The sequence below is a fragment of the Hoplias malabaricus genome, chromosome X2 (genome assembly GCF_029633855.1).
Source record: "Hoplias malabaricus isolate fHopMal1 chromosome X2, fHopMal1.hap1, whole genome shotgun sequence".
NCBI classification, from domain to species: Eukaryota; Metazoa; Chordata; class Actinopteri; order Characiformes; family Erythrinidae; genus Hoplias; species Hoplias malabaricus.
The window spans coordinates 975,597-995,714 of record NC_089819.1 but is presented as its reverse complement, the minus strand read 5'-3'; the positions used below and the strand labels follow the sequence as shown (position 1 = coordinate 995,714).

The window sequence follows — 20,118 nt, the reverse complement described above, 5'->3', positions numbered from 1 at the left end:
ACCTTATTACACTTATTTATTCATTGTCTCTAACCACTTATCTAGTTCAGGGTCGCGGTGGGTCCAGAGCTATGTGTAATCACTGGGCACGAGGCAGGAACACACCCTGGATCGGGCACCACTTCATCACAGGGCACCACACACTCACAGCTAAGGACACTTATGAGTAGCCAATCCATTTGCTATTGTGTGTTTTTGAACTGTAGGAGGATACTGGAACACCCAGAGGAAACCCATGTAGATACAAGAACACACCAAACTACTCATAGACAATCACCCAAGGCAGGGCCCAAAACCACAACCCAGGACACCAGAGCTGTGTAAAAGCGACACCTGTTGTATCACTGTGTCACCCTAGTAAGGAGCAGTGCATTTTAATTTTAAATGAGGATTTAATTTCAGGTAGGCTCTGGACCCTGGACAGGATAAGCAATTACAGCCAATGAATGAATGAATGCTCCTTACTTAATCAATACAAGATGGGATTTTTGAACACACAACAGTTTGAAGATGTCTGTTACTCAAAATGCATTCACATCTTGTTGATGGAGCTTGTGTTAGCAAGAGCCAGAAAAGACAATCCTTCTAGTAATAGTGTTAGGGAGGTGGGACTTCTAGTACAGAACGAAATCTGCTAATGAGTTGTGTGTCAAATACATTCATTAAACACTAAAAGACATTTATATTTTAAGTTTTTGATCAAAATAACTCATAAAAACGACTCTGTAGTAAATAGGTTATTTGCAGATCTCGTCATGTCAATGCATGAACTGCAAATGGAGGGCAGGAAGTAATTTTGAGCATATTCACTTCTCACAACGGATAGAATCTGAAGTCAGCTAAAATAAAAACTAAAATTTGCCAGCTTTCAATTCCACCGTAAAAGGTACTGCACAATTTAAGGTGAACATGGAAAGCTGACAGGATTGTGCAGTCCATGAGGAATGAGTATTTTAATTTGCTCAGTTCTGTGTTTGCTGCGAGTGTCCACTTGTGATAGAATTAAAACTTAACATTACTTTCAAGTAAACAAAAGTAACATCAATGCAATTAATGCAATAACATTAAGGCGCTGAATCTGTTTACTGCTAGGTTAATACTCGGGTCAATAAAAGAGAACCTCGGGACAGTCATCATGCACAACCTTGGTACCAAGGTTGATTCAACAATGGAGAAGACACATTTTATACTGCCCCAATAGCAACTAATCTTACATTTCAGTTAAAAATCGCTCTCCATAACATTAATATCAAATTCCATATACATTGTGGTTTTCGTTTTGTACATTTGTCTAAAATAACACTACACAGGGTCCTCGCCCCAGTCTCCTCCATTCTGTTTTTCCTCATTCTGCCATCCATCTGCATTTCACACAACGTGGCTGAAAACCTATGGACATTGATAAGGACATGTCCCTATAATCTCTTTCTGTATGTACACTCTTGCTTGAGCAGGGTGTAGCTTGTTTGCTATGCAAAAATCAGGTTTAGATACCAAGACACCAGATTGAAAAAAGGAAAGAAAAAAATTGAAAATATACATAAGCAATGTTGAGAAGCTGAGAAGTACAGAGTGGACACTAGACTCAATATGGACAGTATATGACCCAAACAGCAGTCTGGCTAATGGTGATTTAACACTGACGGCAATGGAACAATTAAAGCATTAGCTAAAGCAAGAAAAAAAGAGGATCTGCTATCAAATAAAAGTAGCATTTTGAACAAGTAAGAGGCTGGGGTCTGCTTGTGAAGCGATACATGCCTGAGTAATGCTGGAAATAACTAGATGCCTCACAAAAACATCATAATAATGATAATTCATTCATAATAATACATAATTGGTTTGGACACATTGTGATATAAATATTTCAGGTTTATCTTAGATTCATTGCATTCTTCTCAGTTATTTTTAATGTATATATATTTTAAATTATTTTAAATAATACATACTTGCAGATGCTTAATAAAGTTAAAATGCAAATTTAAAATTCTTTGCTAGTGTCTTTTATTTGGCATGCCTCTAACATTCTAATCTTACCAAAGCTTTATTCTTATCAGAAGGAGGGGGGAACTGCTACTGTGGAATAAGAAAGTAATCACTTTTTGCAGAGAATATCACAGACTAGTATTAGGCCCTTGGCTGTTTGGTAGCAGCCTGCAACAATTGCCAACTACCACAAAAGAAGTAGCAGAATAACTACTGAACTAATGAATTCTAGTGAGGAAAGAAACCTGAACCGGCCACAATAGCTCTGAACAGGCTGGGGTGAGGCTGGGGTTTCAGCTTTGAACACTATGAAGAAAGGTTCAGACAGCAATGTGCTTCCCACTCAAAGCATAACTCCAGGATACAGGCTCCGGGTTTACATTAATATTGAGTTGCCATTTTAGTTGTACTGTGTGTGTTGTGGCTGTAATGCACCACACAGTCTACCTAAATAACAGCAAAATATAACACCCCCTGGGTCTGTCAAATATGCCTGGGGGAGTCGTCAAGTCTGTTGTCGTAAAATGACTGCCAAGCTTTGCCTTACAAAAATATCTAGTCATCTGCCAGTGCACCCAACATATATGGAAAATATAACTTAATTTCCTGGGCCTCCTTATATCAATACTAAATTTCTACCATTACTACACTATGTTTTTTTTCTCCCAACCCTAGGTTGGGTGTGCTGAGAAGGGCTGTTTAAGGGACTTTGTTTTTTTGGGAGTGAAGACAAACATATTAAATACAAGTGTCTTTATGTGCAAAAGCCACAGGTCTACAACAGGAGTCTACCTGTGAAGGTGGAGATGTGGAAAATGACGTGGTGCAGACTTCCTGGGAGTCCTCCACCCCAGCAAGAGCAGTTCCCTCTTCCTCACCAGGAGCTCTGACAAAGAGAGGGAGAGAGAGAGAGAGAGAGAGAGAGAGAGAGCGAGAAAACTCAGGTTTTACACTACACTGAAGAACATACCCTACATAGTCCTATAGTACAATAATGTAAAATCCACCTGTAGTTGCAAGGATGCATAAGAGCTGTGTTGCTAAGGGGACGCTCCACAAAGTGGTCGATGATAATACCCATGATAGGGCCTGTCCTTTCAAACTGCCTGCAAAACAAATGCCCAACACCATCATCAGATAATTTAAAAATCTCATTTTAATATTTTTTAAGACATTTTAAAAGATTTAAAAACTTAATCCTTTATTAACCAAACACTTAATCCAGAAAAGCTGCAATGTAGTTATAACTTATTAGCTTTTACTCTAAATTCTAATTTAATTTGACAGCTAGTTAAATGTGCATTTGGGGATTCATTCAGAATACAGATTATATTCATTGTGCCAGAATTAAGAAATTAATTAAGAATTAATTATCAAATAAAATATCAAAAGCTATCACAAGAAGTGCTTCACACTGTTTAAATTAAAGTTTAAGTTGTTTGAGCATGATCTCTCTTTATAAATGTATATAAATTAGGGGTTGGCTATACGAATGTATATTATTAGCATGTCAATATTTTCTGATCTAATGTGTATATCAGTGCCTCCCTATTATCTAAGCTCTTTATGGGAGTTACATTTTATACCTGGAGGACATCAGAGCCAAATTTGTGCGATATGCACAGGAGAGGGTGAGGGTGCCTATGGGAGTTCCCACAATGCCTACACGTACTGTTTGGAAACCTGTTCAGGCATGTAGGAAGAGAGAGAGAGAGAGAGAGAGAGAGACAGAGAGAGAGAGAGAGAGAGAGAGAGAGAGAGAGAGACAGACAGAATATGATAAACAGCATATTTTACTTATAAAAGCATTAATTAAAGTTGGTGTGAAAATCTTACCTTCCCCAAGTCCTGATAGCTGCACGTCTCCAAAATATATCCTGACAACGACAGATACAATTGACAGAATTAATAATATGATCAGACTATTCTATTTTAAATCCATCAGCCTGAGACAGGAGTAGGGGTGGATGGCAGGTTGGGGTCACAGGGGCCATGGGGGCCTGGGTTCAAACCTTGTGTCAGGTAACTCTGTGTATAGCGTGTTCAAGCTGTGTCCAGTAACTAGCCACTGGGGCTGTACTTGTTTATGTGCTAGGAATGCCAGTCCCAAGCCCAGGTGAAATAGGAAGGTTGCATCAACAAGGGCATCGGGTGTAAAATCTGTGCTAAATCTGCTGTGCAGATGATCTGCTTTATTTGAAATTCATATTTACTGACCAAGAGTGTGCAAATTATGCCCAAGACAGTACCTTAGATTATCAGATAACTAAACCCTTGACTTAAAAAAAAAAATACAGACAAAAAAGTTGCCTAAAACACTTTACTAGAATGCACGAAAGCACCTTTCGAATACACAAAATTTATCATGGATCTGTTATGAAATAAATTTGTGATCTTGTCATCAGCTGGTACATGAGGTGTATAAGTGAGCTGTGTGCTGGATGTAGTAATTAATGCATGTAATATTTTATTACCTGTACAGGATGACATAATCATGGCCTTGCTTGCGCGAGAGTTTGTAGGCAGGAGTAACTCTTGTGATGGCTAACAGAGATTTGAGCAGCAGAGAGAGGCGGGTATAAACTGTGTATGACACCTTAATATCCTTTTCGCACCTGAAAAAAGGCCAATCATTTCAGTTAGTGCTCACTATGCCAGTGCTAAAAATGGGAAAAGCTATGTTTAAGTAATATCACTTACTTCTCATTCATCTCCAGGCACCATGTTTCCAACTCCATCGAATCACCCTGCACAACAAACAAAAATTACATTACATCCAAAGAGGTGATGCACATGCTTCACCTTCGATTGGTTTACTAAATTGTTTGTTAACGATCCTAGGCTGAAAGACTAGTAAAGTGTTCTTTAAACGTGGCCTTTTTCTGTTCACCCTCTTGCTTTAAATTGAATAACCAACAGAAAGAGCTTGCAAAAAGGACTTAAGCCAAATCATAATCATAATCCAGACTATAAATAATCAACCATATGACATTTAGATGTCAATGCTGAGGTTTTCCCGACAGGGATTAAGCCTAGTCCTAGACTATGTCCTACATTCAATGGAAAATCACAATTCAAAATGCTGTGTAGTCCAGGACTAGACTTAATCCCTGTCTGGGAACCCACCGCCATATCAGCTAAGGACAACACAAAGTGTTAAAAAAAATGTATAAAAGTTTTAAAAACCCTCTCACCATCTGTTAAAAAATGTGCATTAGCTTAAAAATGAGAGTCAAGATTAACCTTTAATAAAAAAGTATGCTTAATTGTGTTAAGACCACTTTCACTGTATATTACAAAGCATACAACACAGTAAAATAGTATATAATGTCATTTCTCCTCAACTTTAATCAGTGAGGATTCCACACACTGTATGGATGTCCCTCCTGCTTCCTGAAATGCTTCTCCTAAGATATGTTGTGCCAGTCTATGGAGAGGAATTACATACGAGGATTTACATTTTAAAAATAACATGCTGAATTAGTGTCAAAATTGAATACAATCACCTCGAAATGTAACCAATACACAACTGTATTGCTTTATGTCGTGAGATACTTAATGCAATCAGCTCAACTGTATTGTTTTCCACTGTGTGGTGCTGTGAACATGCCAAAGCAAAATGTAAAGCAGGGATTGCATTTCAGCTGAGAGCAGTGCTGTATTTGTGCCACAAATGAAATGCAATCACTATCCAATCACAGTCCTCTACCGTATTTGGAAAAGAAATGACATGTGTGGATTGCATTTCACATTGTCCTATTGCAGTGATTGTTTTTCTATCTGGCACTTGTTCCTCTCCATACCAGTCAAATCTTCTTTTCAAACTGGCACCTATTCAACCTTACTGGACAGATAACACACATTGAGGATTAGCAATATAGGCTAACAATATTTTATGGCAAGAAAAACATGCCTACATTGGCTAGCATCAAGGCTGATGCATCATCACAGATTGAACAACCTTCCACCAATTGGCCAATGTTAAGGCAGCTGCAATACCCAGGAGCGCCAGCCTCATAATTTACATACAATATGTGTCTGAATTTTTAGTCCAGATATAGAAAATATAGGTAATCTGACATAGAATCTGTTTTCACAAATTTGTTAAAAGGTTCACAAGCAACACATAGCGAAGCTGATGTACAATCAGCTTGAAGAAGTGGGTTACAGTGTTTACGTATTTAAATGCCTTATACCCAAGACTTTTATTTTGAAAAGATGTTGTGTCGCTAAAGCGCTTCTCTGCCAGAAAGAACTCGTCGGTAAATCAGATAATGATATTTTCACATCTTGTAGGAGTAAAAACCATTGATTGCCAGTGTGTGTGAATAAGTTCACAATATGTAGTAATTGCATTGAAATAGTCATTTGGCGTGTACATACATTTATTTATTTATTACCAGGATATTCGTGGGTGAATATCGAACGCTGAGCCAACTTTACCGGGGTTAGATGTATATAGATGTACTGCACAGCACAAGACAAATGTCATCCTAATTTACAAGCCCCAGAAAAGTTTTACACATATTACATTTCATAAAATGCAATAAAGACAAGGAATGTGTGAAGTCTTTTTAATCAGAACTTTAACTAATTAAAGTACAAAGATAAATATAAACACATTGATAATTTGCAAGTGAAACAAAAAAGTTGGGACAGTGGCAAGAGTGAAACGTTCACTGAAAATTCATGTAACACTGTTTTGAATCATTACATTATAAACATGTCTTTTATCAGCTGCCGTACTTTATATTGTTGACACCATATGAATATGCATGACTTTCGAGCACTCAGATGGCACTTCATAAGATTTTAAATATCATGCTACACTGAAAAGTAGTAATCGACCGATATATCGGCCGGCCGATTAACCGGGCCAATTTTTTGGCATGTTTTATATGATCGGCATCGGCCGATATATGAGCGCAAGAGGCCGATATTTACACAATGCACACAGACAGTGCTGTGGGCAGCTCTCTCATTCTGGCTGTTAGAGCGCCCCTTGCGTACATTTTGCCATCTTACAGGCAGGAGTACAAGCCTCCAACCTGTAGCTGCATGCCGTCTCATCAGAGAAAAAGGTAAGAATTATTTTCTCTTCTTCAGCTCCAACTAATTGTTACTGGCTGCTCTTTGTAACCTACACTCAATAATCTGCATCATAAACGACTGAGTTGATAGTCGTAACTTAGAAACCCAGCGTTATTTAGCCTCCTATTTCGCTCATTAGTAGCCAGTGCCTAAAAAAAAAATCACTCATTGTTGTATCCGTCAGTATATCTCAAGTACTACAGGTCCAAAGTCAAAAGTCAATGTACCATATTAAAGCTTAAAGTCACTGCTTTTCATTGATTTCATTATGTTATATATAACCCCACTCGATAAATAAGTATTTTTAGTCGAAATATACCTTGCCCGGAAATTGTTATGAAAAAATATTAGTGAAAGTACAGATTTTCAGATTTTTCACAGCGCCATATTTGAGTCAATGTGTACATATCATACACCAATCGAACGGGCAGACTCTCAGGATCACAAAGATATACACTAAATGTAGGACTAAGGAATAAAAGCTGAAAAAAAAAAGATATTCCAAACTTAAAGTTTCTTCCTCATCGATGACAAAACCGCTGCTTCTCGAAGCCTGAAGAGCCCACAAGCGGCTCACACACAAAGTTAGCATCGCTTACCTCAGATTGTCCCCTTCAAAACGAGACTAAATCTTAGTCTCTCCATCAAACCGTTCGTGAGTAATCCTGATGTTTGTGTCAAGAGTACTGGCCAAAAAAATCCCAAGAAAATAGTACACATTTTAAAAAAATAATTAAAATATCCCCGTGGAGCCATGCCACACCTACTGCGCATAGCTTAGGCTCTCAGCTTTCCAACGACATGTCAATCAATTCTGTAGACCAATCAGGGGCAGAGTTATGGTGATGCGCACCCAAGGAGGAGGGACAAACACGCAGCAGAGCGCATACGTTTTCAGCACCTAACAGACCCAGACACTGCGAGAGAGACTCAAACGGTTCTATTTGGCAGCCACAAGCTCCACAAACAATAATCAAGTCAATAAAAATCTTTTGAAAGCTTAGATGTCGTTGTGTAGGGGAGGTTGCCTTGCTCTACAGCCAATCAGAGTGCAGCTCTCGCCTTTTAACACGTCAGACATTTAAAGGAACACTGTACTCTGTGAGAACTGGCCACTTGGTGAGGGACAGGAGACTAGTTTCTCATAAAAGTAAAGAAAAACAATGTAAGATGTTGACATTCTGTCTAGACAAGATATATACACTGTGTTTTTGCAGTAAAAGTAATCATTTTCCTTATGGAGAGCTAGGGGTCTAAAGAGTCACTTGGAGAAGCCATCTGTCCACTATCTGCTCCAGCAAAATAACTTCAAATCAGTAGGAGGTCATCGGCCACTACCGCTGTCTAAAAATCAGCATCGGCCATCAAAAAACCCATAACAGTCGATCACTACTGATAAACAAAGCCACATGGGCTTGAGAGTATTTCAAAAACTTGCAGTCACGATTGTGAGGAAACGCAGCTCTAAGCACCACGGCTTTTAAAGTGGAACTGTATGTTTGAGGGAGAATAGCAACTGTTGTTTGTACTGTTGAATTTAACTTGTCTGTAATTTATTTACCACTATTTCAATTACCACAGAAACCCATTTGTAACTCGAGTTGTTTAGTTTTGTAGAACTTTCTGTAATGTAGTTAGCAGCCTTTGGAAACATTTCCACCTTAAGTGATCTAAAACAGCAAAAGCAAGTCAATATTACCCAGGAATAGAGCATTCCTCATTTAATTTCGTGGTTTTCAGTGTTCTCTCTGTTGTGTAAAAGAACTGCTAATGCCTCTGCCAAAGAGAGAAAACCTACATACTGGACCAAGCCAGTTTGTTTTTTCATTCCTTTACAGACACTGGGGTTTCATGGACACATTAGACCCGTTTGAGCACACAAACAGACTTGAGAACTAGAAAATGGCCAGGAAACATATTCTGAATTTTATAAAATGTGTATTTTCATAAAATCGTGAACAACACCTTTAACAGTCCACCAACGCATCAAGAAAAGCAACTTTAAACTATTACTCAAGGAGAAAGCTATATATAAATTCTATTCTGAAGCATTAATGAGTTCTCTGGGCCCAAGCTCATCTCAAATGGTTCAAAAGACAATAGAAACATGTGCTGTTGTCAGAGAAGTCCATGTTTCAGCTTGTTTTATTTAAAAAAACGATTTAAAAATTTCACCTGCAAAACTTTAACAATTGGTATCCTCAATTCCCAGATTATTAAATTGTGATTAAATGTAAATGTGATGTAGCACAGTAGTAAGCATACCTCTGTCTCAAGTTTCCGAAACATTTATATTTTGAAAATTCAATCAACTTTCAAGTTTCAATGGAAACACTGGAAATCTGGCCTTTGAACATCTGTGAATAAAACAAAGCTTCAAAAGAATTTTTAAAAAAAAATCACACATCCTTATTTTTATTACATTTCAGTGTCCCTGCTTTTCTACAAAAGGGGTCTATAGATTAACTACATTACCTCTGAGGTTTTCAGTGAGATCTCCACACACATAGAACGTCCAATACTGGGCAGCTGCCCAGCCAGAGCTTTCTTAGCTTCATGAGTCACCTCTGGGATGTCTTTTATTGCCAGGGTAAACTGAAAGAATGAAGAAATCACATGTCATTAACAAAGCAGTAATCTATTGAGATTAATTTCTGCCTGGGCCAGTGCAGAGGCGACACTGAATATATACAAATGACACCCGTATCAATATAGTTTTACCAGTGATTTGAAAAACTTTAAATTAAAACTTTAATGTGGCTTTCGGTTTTCAGTTTAAAGGCCTCTCCTCGCTCAAGTTAATAGGAGCCAGGGCTTGTATGGGTGAAATTAACAGGCCTAGCATTGCCAAGATAGCTAAAGAGTGGACAGACTTTCCTACACGTATATTGTTCTTACCCAGTCTGAGCCAGTGGGGGACGATGATGAACGTGTGCAGATCTTCTCACCCAGCCGAGCCTGCACAATCACCTGCACTGTCTATCACAAAAAGCACACAAACACAACAGATTCATGTTAACTTTCCACAGCTCTCTTCCTGTTAAAGGCAAAGTTTGTGAGGAAACACTGCTCTCTGATTTGTTTAAGTTTAGAAGCTCTGCATATTTTAAGGTGGAACAGTATGTTTGAGGGAAAAGAAAAACACATCTCTTTGTATGTGGCAGACGTTTCATTTGTTTATATTCACTGTTTGAATTACCACAGAAGCCTGTTTGTAACTCAAGTTGTTTAGCTGATCACTTTGGGTCTGTGTTTACTTTCGTGCAGTAAACATTCTCTTGAATTTAGGATCAGTTCCATCTAAAATTAAATCTATGAAGTAGGAAAAGAGCAATATCCTCATCTAAGGTGGTGCTTTTTAGAGTTCTCCCATTGTCTAAAAACCTCCAGATGCCTTTTGTCTGCTGTGAGCAGAGCAAGACAAAGCCTAACATATTCTGTCAAAACTGTTTTTTTTAATCCATTTACAAACACTGAGGACCTCAAACACACTATACCTGTTTTGAGCACGCAAACAGACTGGGGAGCTAGCAAATGGTAATGACATCATCAGAAAAATTTCATTACAATCATAAACATCACCTTTAAATGACACAGCAATTACTCCAATACTGTCAAAGTAGTGAAAAATTATACCTTTAAGGCAAAAAATTTAATGAATTTGTCCAAGTCTTTCCGGTCCTGTGGGCTCAAATCGCTGTCCATTTTGACACAGGCCTATGAGACACGAAGATATTGTCAGCACAGATAACAAGGCAGAAGTCTTTTGATATATAACTGTACCTCAGCACGCAAAACAATAATGTACGATATTTATTAGGATGCCAACATTATCAGAGGAGTCTCTGCTTGTATTTCATTTTCTCTGAAACAGATTTAGAATTTTAGCTTTGGGGCTCCTACTGACAGTGGTGAGAGAAGGAACAAAGTAACAACTGATGATAAGTACGGGTGGGTGACATGGCCATAAAATAATATCACAATACTTCAGGATATTCTGGAGATAACTATATTCTTGCCGAAAAACACTGAAAACAACATTTATTAATTTCAAGAACACACCATTGAAACAAAATATGATAAATTAATATTGACAAAGCTGTAAATATTTGCTTATTGTGTTAACAACAGTAACTTGCCTAGATTCTGATTTTGTATAAAAAAAAAAGCAGGACAACATTTTTGATCCCCTCATTCTCAACCAGGTGCTTCTGCTCAAGATGGTGACAAGTTGTGTTTCCCCCTTCAGTTGATATTTTGTAACCAAACCAGCTCCACATGACTGAAGTCACTCCCCTTTTTTGGAGCAAATTCCTCCACCTGAGAGTCACTTTCACTGAGTCTTAAAGACTCATGTAAAGAATGTACACCATATTATGGGTAATTCATGATGCCATTTAGGGCTGCAAAAACTAATCGATTAAATCGATTAAAATCGATTGTTAAAATAGTTGGCAACTAATTTAATAATCGATTAGTTGGGTCTAAGTTATTGTACACATGGGTACAGTTGCTACACGTGACGAACTCTGGAAGAAGGGTTTGAAAAATGGCGGAGGCGGTCACAGCAGAGGATAATGATAGCACAAGCAGAGAGAAAAATGTACGACCCAAGTCATCAAAAGTATGGGAACACTTTAAATTAACGCCTTCAAGGAACAGCGTTAGGTGCAAAATGTGCACAGCTGATCTCGCATGGCACGGCAGCACAACATCACTGCATGAGCACCTGAAAATGAAGCCTGTTGGAGCTATGTGTGAAAGAGATTAAGTGTAGTAAGTTAATTCTACTTTTTCTCTCACTAAAATGTTACTAGAGCCTGCTAGAGTAGTTAAACAACATTTGTTTTTCTTAGTACATTGATATTACACTCGCGTTTAGCAAACAAGCCTTAGCTTCCCCGAGTTTTCTCTTCCACCTTAAATGTGTCGGCAGTTACATTCAGAGTTTAAAACAAATCCAAACATTTTTTAAAATTATATATTTAAAGCCTTTTTCAAGGTCTTTTCTGACTGGCATTGCGTGTTAGTGTTTGAGTATCACAGCCAAGTGTTTATTACATTATAAGTGTATATTACATTACATACACTGTTAAATATTGATAAATATAAAATGAATGTAACGGTTGGGTTAATTCTTCATGTAAACACTAATTTTTAATAATGGCAGGTTGTGTGTTCCTTATACAATTACAACATTATTTCTCTAAAATCTTAACCATATCTGATCATGTGTTTGTTGAATTTCCCTTCTATTCTCAGCACATGGCAGCATCACCCAATATCCATTTCTGTAATTTCAATTTGCCTGCATTGTTGTCTGCATTTTAGATCAGTAGTTATTAACTTTAAAAAGATGTATGTCCATATCTACACTCTCTCTCTCACCTCAGATAAAAACAGCCCAGCATTGCTGACTATGTTTTGAAGAAGATCTGCACACCACAGCAAGCAGCTGTTCTCACTGATGGTGTCCTGAATATGCTAATAACAGACAGGAAACCAAATTTGGCTTGTCTTCCTTTTTATCCGATTAATAATCGATTAATATAAAAAAATAATCTACAGATTAATCGATTATCAAAATAATCACTAGTTGCAGCCGTATAGCCATTACATAAAAAAGTCAGAATATCACAACACTGACTTTATTTTAATTGTTTTAAATGCTATGACAATATTGTGATCGATACAATACGGCACAACCCTAGTGACAAGGCACTGCCCTCAAGGTTCACTGAGGCACAAGGGCAACAAAGGCTAATAGTCCAAACTGACCAAAGCACAGCTGTGGCGAATATTTTTATGAGTGTCTCCTTGACAAATCTGTCAAAAAATGGCATGTATCACACAATAGTGCTCCAGCAGCGTAGCAACAGACCCCTTAGTGTAACCATGCTGATTTATTGCAAGGTAATAATAACCTGCAATACACAATAACTGGATCTTGGACTGATGAAAACATTTTTTTCTTCCGTCATATGGATGGCCAGGTTTAGTGGGCATTCATCCAGGAAAACGACAGAGCAGACAGAACGGGGGAAGACGATGAGATGGTGGACACTGGTATTCTGGTAAAGGGTCAGTGGGATGTGCTGAAAAATCAAATGCATATTTTCAGGACATAAACGATCATTTTGGGTTGGAATACTGGCCATGTTTGAGAAGAAAGTAGAACTGTTTGAGCTGGTACATTTAAACACAAATTAGTCAGGATATAATATCTTCTGCAGAGACAGTTTTATTTCATACCGCTTTTACACAGTATTGCATTAAACCTTTTAAAAAACGTGCATTTCTCATAATTCTTTTGTCCATATTTCTAACTGAATTTATATTTCGCTTCTTATTCCTTCAAAGTGTAACGAGGCATGAACTATCACATAAACGAGTGATTCAATTGTCCCATTCGAGGTCATGTGCCGGTAAAATATATTTAAACCCGTGTTAATCTCGTTTGTTTGAGGAAAAAATATGTTTTAAAAACAGGCAACTGTTGCCACGTCCTCTGGGCCAAGCACAGCAAGACCGTCGATTTCAAAAACCCGACTCACCCTCAAATATGAGCGTGTAACAGCTTTTCAGGACATAGTTTAACACTAGAACAGAAGGAGGTCGTTTACGTTTTTTTTCCCCATTTATTCTTAACTAAACTTAATCTAACCAAAAGGCAGCTACGCAGAAGCTAACGCTAACAACAACGAAATACCGACCCGCAGTGAAGTACTAAAACTGTTACTTACAGTTCATCCCACACTCAGAGCTCACACCTCAGATGCGGTTAAATGTCTAAAAATAGTGCTTTAAACCAAGCCTATGTGTTAAACTGCAGTCTTAAAGCCCACGGCTATAAAAGGGTGATTATTTACAGTGAGACCGAGCGCCACTCAGTACCCCGTCTCTGTTTATTTTCCTCAGCGAGCTGGAGCTGGGTCACTGAGTGACGTCTTGCCACAGATAGTTTACATGGAGACTCCCCAATACGGGTTTCTCCCACATTACAGCACACTGCTAAAGAGGGCGCCATTTAACGAACTCTTAATAAACGCGTTTTACTAATGCCAAACGACGAAAAGTAAAACAATTAACCCATTTATGCCGAATATTTGTTTCATTTAGGAAAGTCGAAGGATGTATTTATTTTATAAGCAGAAAAAGCTTTTCAATTTTTTACAGCAAAATTCTGGCACAACTGCTACAGAACACAGAATGAGAGGTGTGCTGAAAAAACTCGAGTAGTCTTCTAAACCCCTACAAATCTCATCACTTAATTAAAATTACATACATTTTAAATACATTCCAAGACAACAACTTCATTCATTCATTCATTCATTATCTGTAACCCTTATCCAGTTCAGGGTCGCGGTGGGTCCAGAGTCTACCTGGAATCATTGGCTGCAAGGTGGGAACACACCCTGGAGGGGGCGCCAGTCCTTCACAGGGCAACACACACACACACACACACTCACACAGTCACACCTATGAATGCTTTTGAGTTGCCAATCCACCTACCAACGTAAGTTTTCTTCCCTGTTTTATTGATCTTGTCTGAAATACCAGAATGTTGGTTTACTGGGTTTGCTGTCAGGGCCCATGTCTGGCAGCACAGCTCTGGCAGGTCCTGGTTCTGTAGCAGACAGCAAAAAAAAAATAATAATAATAATATGCACAGAACAGGAAATTTACATAGGATTCATGTTCAGAGCAGGAGCTGTAGACTGTTCTAATATTTTGGCCAATATGTTAATATTAACAGTGAATACAGAGCCCGATTTCAATGCTCCTGAGAGATGGAATGTGCTCCTTTGTTGCCAATTTTCATTCCTCACCTCTTTCCTGATTTAATCAAGTCATGTTTTACCCAATACATCACGTTCTAAAAATTTGTAAAATAATCCTTAGTGCTAAATTGAATTAAAACCATTTTTAAAGTACATACACTCTCTAATACCCTCTAATTTTAATTATGACAAATGTCATATCCTCGCTCTGTCTCTTAAAATTGTAATTGAGGCAAAAGCCTAATTTTAAATACATTTAGTTCAGAATATCTGAGATATCAACATATACAATACAATATACACCAATGTTATAATTTAAAGCGTTGTTTAATGTTTCTTGTATGTTAGTGTCTTCCCTTCAGTAATTATATGGTACCATTCCTTTTAGAGCAGACCCTCGGCTTTAGAGTCCGAGTGGTACTTCTCCTCATTAGAAAACTCTCTACAGTTTGTAGTGTAACAAAACGCAGAGAAGCGCTGTATTGAAGCACATTCGCCACATTAGGTCATTTTGGAGATGTCATATAAAACAAACTGGATGGTGATTCATTTCAAAGTCATAGAATCTAAATCAGAACTATATTATTCTTATATTTTATAAGAGAGGATTTTTCACATTTAAATAATTTTTACTGGGATTATTATTTTAGCGAAACTATCGTAATAATAGTAAAGTTAGGATTTGTTTAAGCACAGCCCTTAGGTAGATCTACAAATCATGCAAAAGGAAATATTCTGAAGTAGATGAAGTTTTAATCAGACAATCCGCGCAGCCGCAGAAGATACAGATTAATGGCGGCGTAAACAAACAGCTCAAGCTTCGGCAAAGTGTGACTGACCCTGCTATCAACGCGCCTCATTCATAAATTGCGTTTGAAATAATACACATATACTAATTTTATACGTATGTATTCTTTTATTTGCAGGTTAATTTTTTGAGCTTAAGCGCGATAGGAAAAGGAAATTAGATCAGAGCTGATATTTGTGTGTGGAGATATTTTGCAGTAATGTTACAGTGGATTTATCACTGAAGCTATGTAGTGTTTGTGAGATCCAATGTTTTTAGGAAAGTGATCCATACAGAAGATCGAGATTTGAATAACTGTACAGCTCGAAAATGTAAATGTTTAATCCCACACTATAATTTGTAAGTGGCACTGATGACACAGGCTGCGGCTCATAGATATAATAAAACATATACTTTATATGCATTTACAAAAATAATGTGGGTGTATTTAAATACCTACCTTACAGTTTTTTTATTTCAGTTTTATTTCAGATGAATTAAATTCAAAACTAATGTTGAGCTAATTAGTTGGATCAAGTGTGTTGGGAGCACGGAGAACACTAAAAAGTGCAGGGTAGGGTACCTCCTCCTGGTCTAGAGTTGAGAAACACTGCACTTGGTGATTAATATTTAAAAAGTACAAAATAACTATAAAAACTGTGTTGTGTGTCTTGGTAGTGTGTGACGTGTAATTGACTGGTGTCCTGTCAAGCATGTGTTCTTGCATATACAAGCTATGGTAGCTGAAAAGACCCCCCCCCCCCCCAGTGTAAAGACAGATGACCTTTGTTGTGATCTTATATCATGTATTATATGTTATGTATTCTGTATTCCTGATCATGGTAAATACTGTTATATTGTTGCTGTCATATTGCCCAACTTTGATTCTTCTTCTTATAATATTTTCACAGGACCAGTTCCCTGCCTGCCAGGGTACCTTCTAATTTATTCCGAATGGCGATCCCTATTGCAATCCTAGATTGTGACCTGCTGCTCCATGGTCGTGGACACAAGACTCTTGATCGCTTCGACATTGAAACAGTATCAGATGAGTTTCTGTTGAGCACTTTCGGTTTTCCGCGTGAATTTATCTATTACTTGGTGGACCTGTTGAAGGAGAGCTTGTTAAGACGCACACAGAGGTCGCGAGCAATCAGCCCCGACGTCCAGGTTCTTGCGGCTCTCGGATTCTACACGTCGGGCTCCTTCCAGAGCAAGATGGGAGACGCCATCGGCATCAGTCAGGCCTCCATGAGTCGCTGTGTTTCAAACGTCACTAAAGCTCTAATAGAAAAGGCACCAGAATTCATTGGCTTTGACCGAGACGAAGCAGCCAAGCAGCAGTCCAAGGAAGAGTTTTACAAAGTGGCAGGGATTCCGAATGTCATTGGGGTGGTGGACTGTGGGCACATAGCCATTAAAGCTCCTAATGCTGAAGATTCATCTTATGTCAATAAGAAAGGCTTCCACTCCATTAACTGCCAGCTGGTGTGTGATGCCAGGGGGCTTCTCCTGAGTGCAGAAACACACTGGCCTGGCAGTCTAACGGACCGGGCAGTATTTAACCAGTCCAGCGTGTGCAAGCTGTTTGAGGGTCAGATAAACCATGATGGTTGGCTGTTAGGTGAGATGATAATGAACAAGAGCTGAACAATTTTAAGAAAATATCTATTGTGAATTTTTTCTTGCTTCTTGTTTGAAGATATATGTAAATTGTCACACAATAATTAGCATTATAATTGTCACATACACAGTGGTTGTGTTGGGTTACTTTAGATTAAACAATCTGCTCAAAGACCTGCGTTATTAGACTAAATTTACCCACTTTTCTAAGACAACGTTGTTGGTTTATTAGAGATTTCAGCCGTCCTCAGCAGCCACAATTACAACTATAAAATGTGTAGTTATAATATGGTTAGTATTGATAATGGCACTCATTGAATTATTTTGATTGATATAAAAAAAAAGTTACTTCATTTTAGACTCACTACTAGGTACTGTATGTTGTTATGGTTATGGATGTGCCTTCTAGAAGAATGTGGTACTTTTCTCTAATTGCCTCATCAATCTGTCACTGTTTGTTGACCCCTGATGTTTTACCTTTTCTTGTGAAAGGGCTCTCGGCACTCTGTTGTCAGACTGAATTCTGACCACTTTTTGTTTTGCAGGAGATAACCGTTACCCTATGAGAAAGTGGCTGATGACCCCAGTTGAAAACCCCGATGCCCCAGCAGAGTACCGCTACAACCTGGCTCACACAACTACGCATGAGATAGTGGACCGTACGTTCCGTGCTATTCAGACACGCTTCCGATGCCTGGATGGAGCAAAAGGCTACCTGCAGTATGCACCTGAGAAATGCTCACGCATAATCCAGGCTTGCTGTGTCCTCCATAACGTCTCGCTGCAGTCTGGACTGGACGCCTGGACTTTTGAGAGGACTGAAGCCACTGACCAATCAGATGAGGAAGGAGACCTGGCAGAAAAAGTGGACATAGAGGCACTGGAAGTCAGACAGGAACTGATCCAGAATCACTTTAGCTAGACCTAGAGTTCCTACATTCCCATGAAATTGACATTATTGATACAACAGTTAAAATAAATGACAGTGCATGGATGTTAACTAAGCATCTAATAGAGTGCCAATAACAGAGGCCATAAATAACCCTCATACTCCTTTATTAAATAGGTTTAACCAATGGAGAGTCTCGAAGGCTGCAGTTTCAGCAAAGACAAGGTTGGAATCATGTTGGAAAAGTACACTTTAGTCATTGGTGCAGTAACAGCCTCTAATCTTTCAAGTGGGTTTTACAAATGACGTTGGAACATTGCTATGTGTATTTGATTACATTCATCCACATTAAAGGTGACGATCATGATTACAATTAAAAACACTCTTTATAAAATACTGAAGATGTTTCCTCACCATTTGCTAGCTCTCCAGTTTGAGTGCTGGAAGCCAGATTAATGTATATAAAAAACTAAATAAAGGGGCTGTGTCAGACATGCTAAGTTTCCTCTGTTTTTGCTCACGGCACAAAAATGACTCCAAATGTTGAGATGAGTATAATGGCATTATTTCTGCTCCATAGGTGGGTAGTATTGACTTATATTTCCTTTTTCAAATTTAGGTAGGATCCCACTCTAAATTCAGGAGACTGCAACAAAGTGGCTTTGTGAAACATGCTAGGATTCCTCTGTCTCTGCTCATGAACCAAATGATATTGTTTTGCTCCTGCTCCATATGTGGGTAATGATTTATTTTTGCTGTAGATGGAACTGACTCTAAGTTCAGGTGAGACTTAACTGCATGAAAGTAAACGCAGACCTACAAAACTAAACAACTTGAGATACAAATGAGTTTCTGGTATAATTTATACAATGTGAAAAAAATTTTCCAGACATTTTGAACAGCCTCATACAAACATTTATTTGTTTGTAGACAAACCACAGAGAGCTGTATTTCCCCACAATCATAAACATCCCCTTTAAGTATTAGCAAGACACATTTGTGGCTGCTCTAGTGTCCCATTCTGTCAACAATGCTTTTCTAAGTAGATTTTACTAAAAGGCAAATCATTCATTCATTCATTCATTATCTGTAACCCTTATCCAGTTCAGGGTCGCGGTGGGTCCAGAGTCTACCTGGAATTATTGGGTGCAAAGTGGAATCAAACCCTGGAGGGGGCGACAGTCCTTCACAGGGCAACACACACACACACACACACACTTATAGACACATTTGAGTTGCCAAACCACCTACCAACGTGTGTTTTTGGACCGTGGGAGGAAACCGGAGCACCTGGAGGAAACCCACGCAGACACAGGGAGAACACACCAAACTCCTCATAGATCTCTAGGTCCCCGGACCTGTGTGACTGCGACACTACCTGCTGCATCACCATGCCGCCACAGTTTGAAATGTTGAATTAGGTTGAGTTAAAATTGGACCATGTTTTCAGGTAGAGTGTTGTCTGATTTAGAGAACTCAAGCTACAGATGCAACAACATATAAATATATAACATCCAATGGGTTTTCTCTAATCATCAGTCTAAAGGGCAGTTGTAGCATAACGGTTATAGAAGTGACCAGCAGGAAAATTGGGGGTCGGGGAGTGAAAGAACAGAGCTGTCCCCTCCCTCACAACACAACTGAAATGCCCTTGAGCAAGGCACCTAACCCCCCATCTCCCTCTGGGTGTTAGGGATGGCTGCCCGCCACTCCAATTGTCTGTGTGTGTGTGTGCTCACTGCACCTAGTGCATTTATGTGTGTGTGTGTGTGTGTTACTCTGGATGAGGATGTAATGCAGAACACTAATTTTGTTGTATGCTGTACAATGACAAATTGGTCTCATTGTATTAGGTTTACAAATAAGTATATAACTTTTTTTGTAACTCAGAATCCAAACATCCTCCCACTATTTTGTGTAGTATTATAAAAGACAATTGACATTTTATTTAACCTAAATAG

At 38.5% G+C, this 20,118-nt stretch overlaps 2 protein-coding genes across 5 annotated transcripts in view; one reads left to right on the top strand and one right to left on the bottom strand.

The window, feature by feature from the left end:
* Positions 1–13,981, bottom strand: part of LOC136676337 (autophagy-related protein 13) — a 35,170-nt gene extending 21,189 nt beyond the window's left edge. For all 4 annotated transcript variants that reach the window (XM_066653258.1, XM_066653259.1, XM_066653257.1 and 1 more), the window contains exons 1-10: positions 13,821–13,981; positions 10,714–10,794; positions 9,976–10,056; positions 9,553–9,672; positions 4,687–4,733; positions 4,461–4,601; positions 3,823–3,863; positions 3,573–3,669; positions 2,994–3,092; positions 2,779–2,872 (exon numbers count right to left, since the gene is read on the bottom strand). In XM_066653258.1, the coding sequence (XP_066509355.1) occupies positions 2,779–2,872; positions 2,994–3,092; positions 3,573–3,669; positions 3,823–3,863; positions 4,461–4,601; positions 4,687–4,733; positions 9,553–9,672; positions 9,976–10,056; positions 10,714–10,782 (789 nt within the window). In that variant the 5' untranslated portion in view covers positions 10,783–10,794; positions 13,821–13,981. The remainder of the gene's footprint in view (positions 1–2,778; positions 2,873–2,993; positions 3,093–3,572; positions 3,670–3,822; positions 3,864–4,460; positions 4,602–4,686; positions 4,734–9,552; positions 9,673–9,975; positions 10,057–10,713; positions 10,795–13,820) is intronic.
* A 1,643-nt stretch (positions 13,982–15,624) lies between these two features.
* On the top strand, positions 15,625–18,576 carry LOC136677145 (putative nuclease HARBI1). Its single transcript, XM_066654577.1, has 3 exons — positions 15,625–15,762; positions 16,557–17,269; positions 17,814–18,576. Exons 2-3 carry the CDS (start codon positions 16,600–16,602, stop codon positions 18,188–18,190), a joined length of 1,047 nt encoding a protein of 348 aa, XP_066510674.1. The 5' UTR covers positions 15,625–15,762; positions 16,557–16,599; the 3' UTR covers positions 18,191–18,576.
* Positions 18,577–20,118: the final 1,542 nt, after the last annotated feature.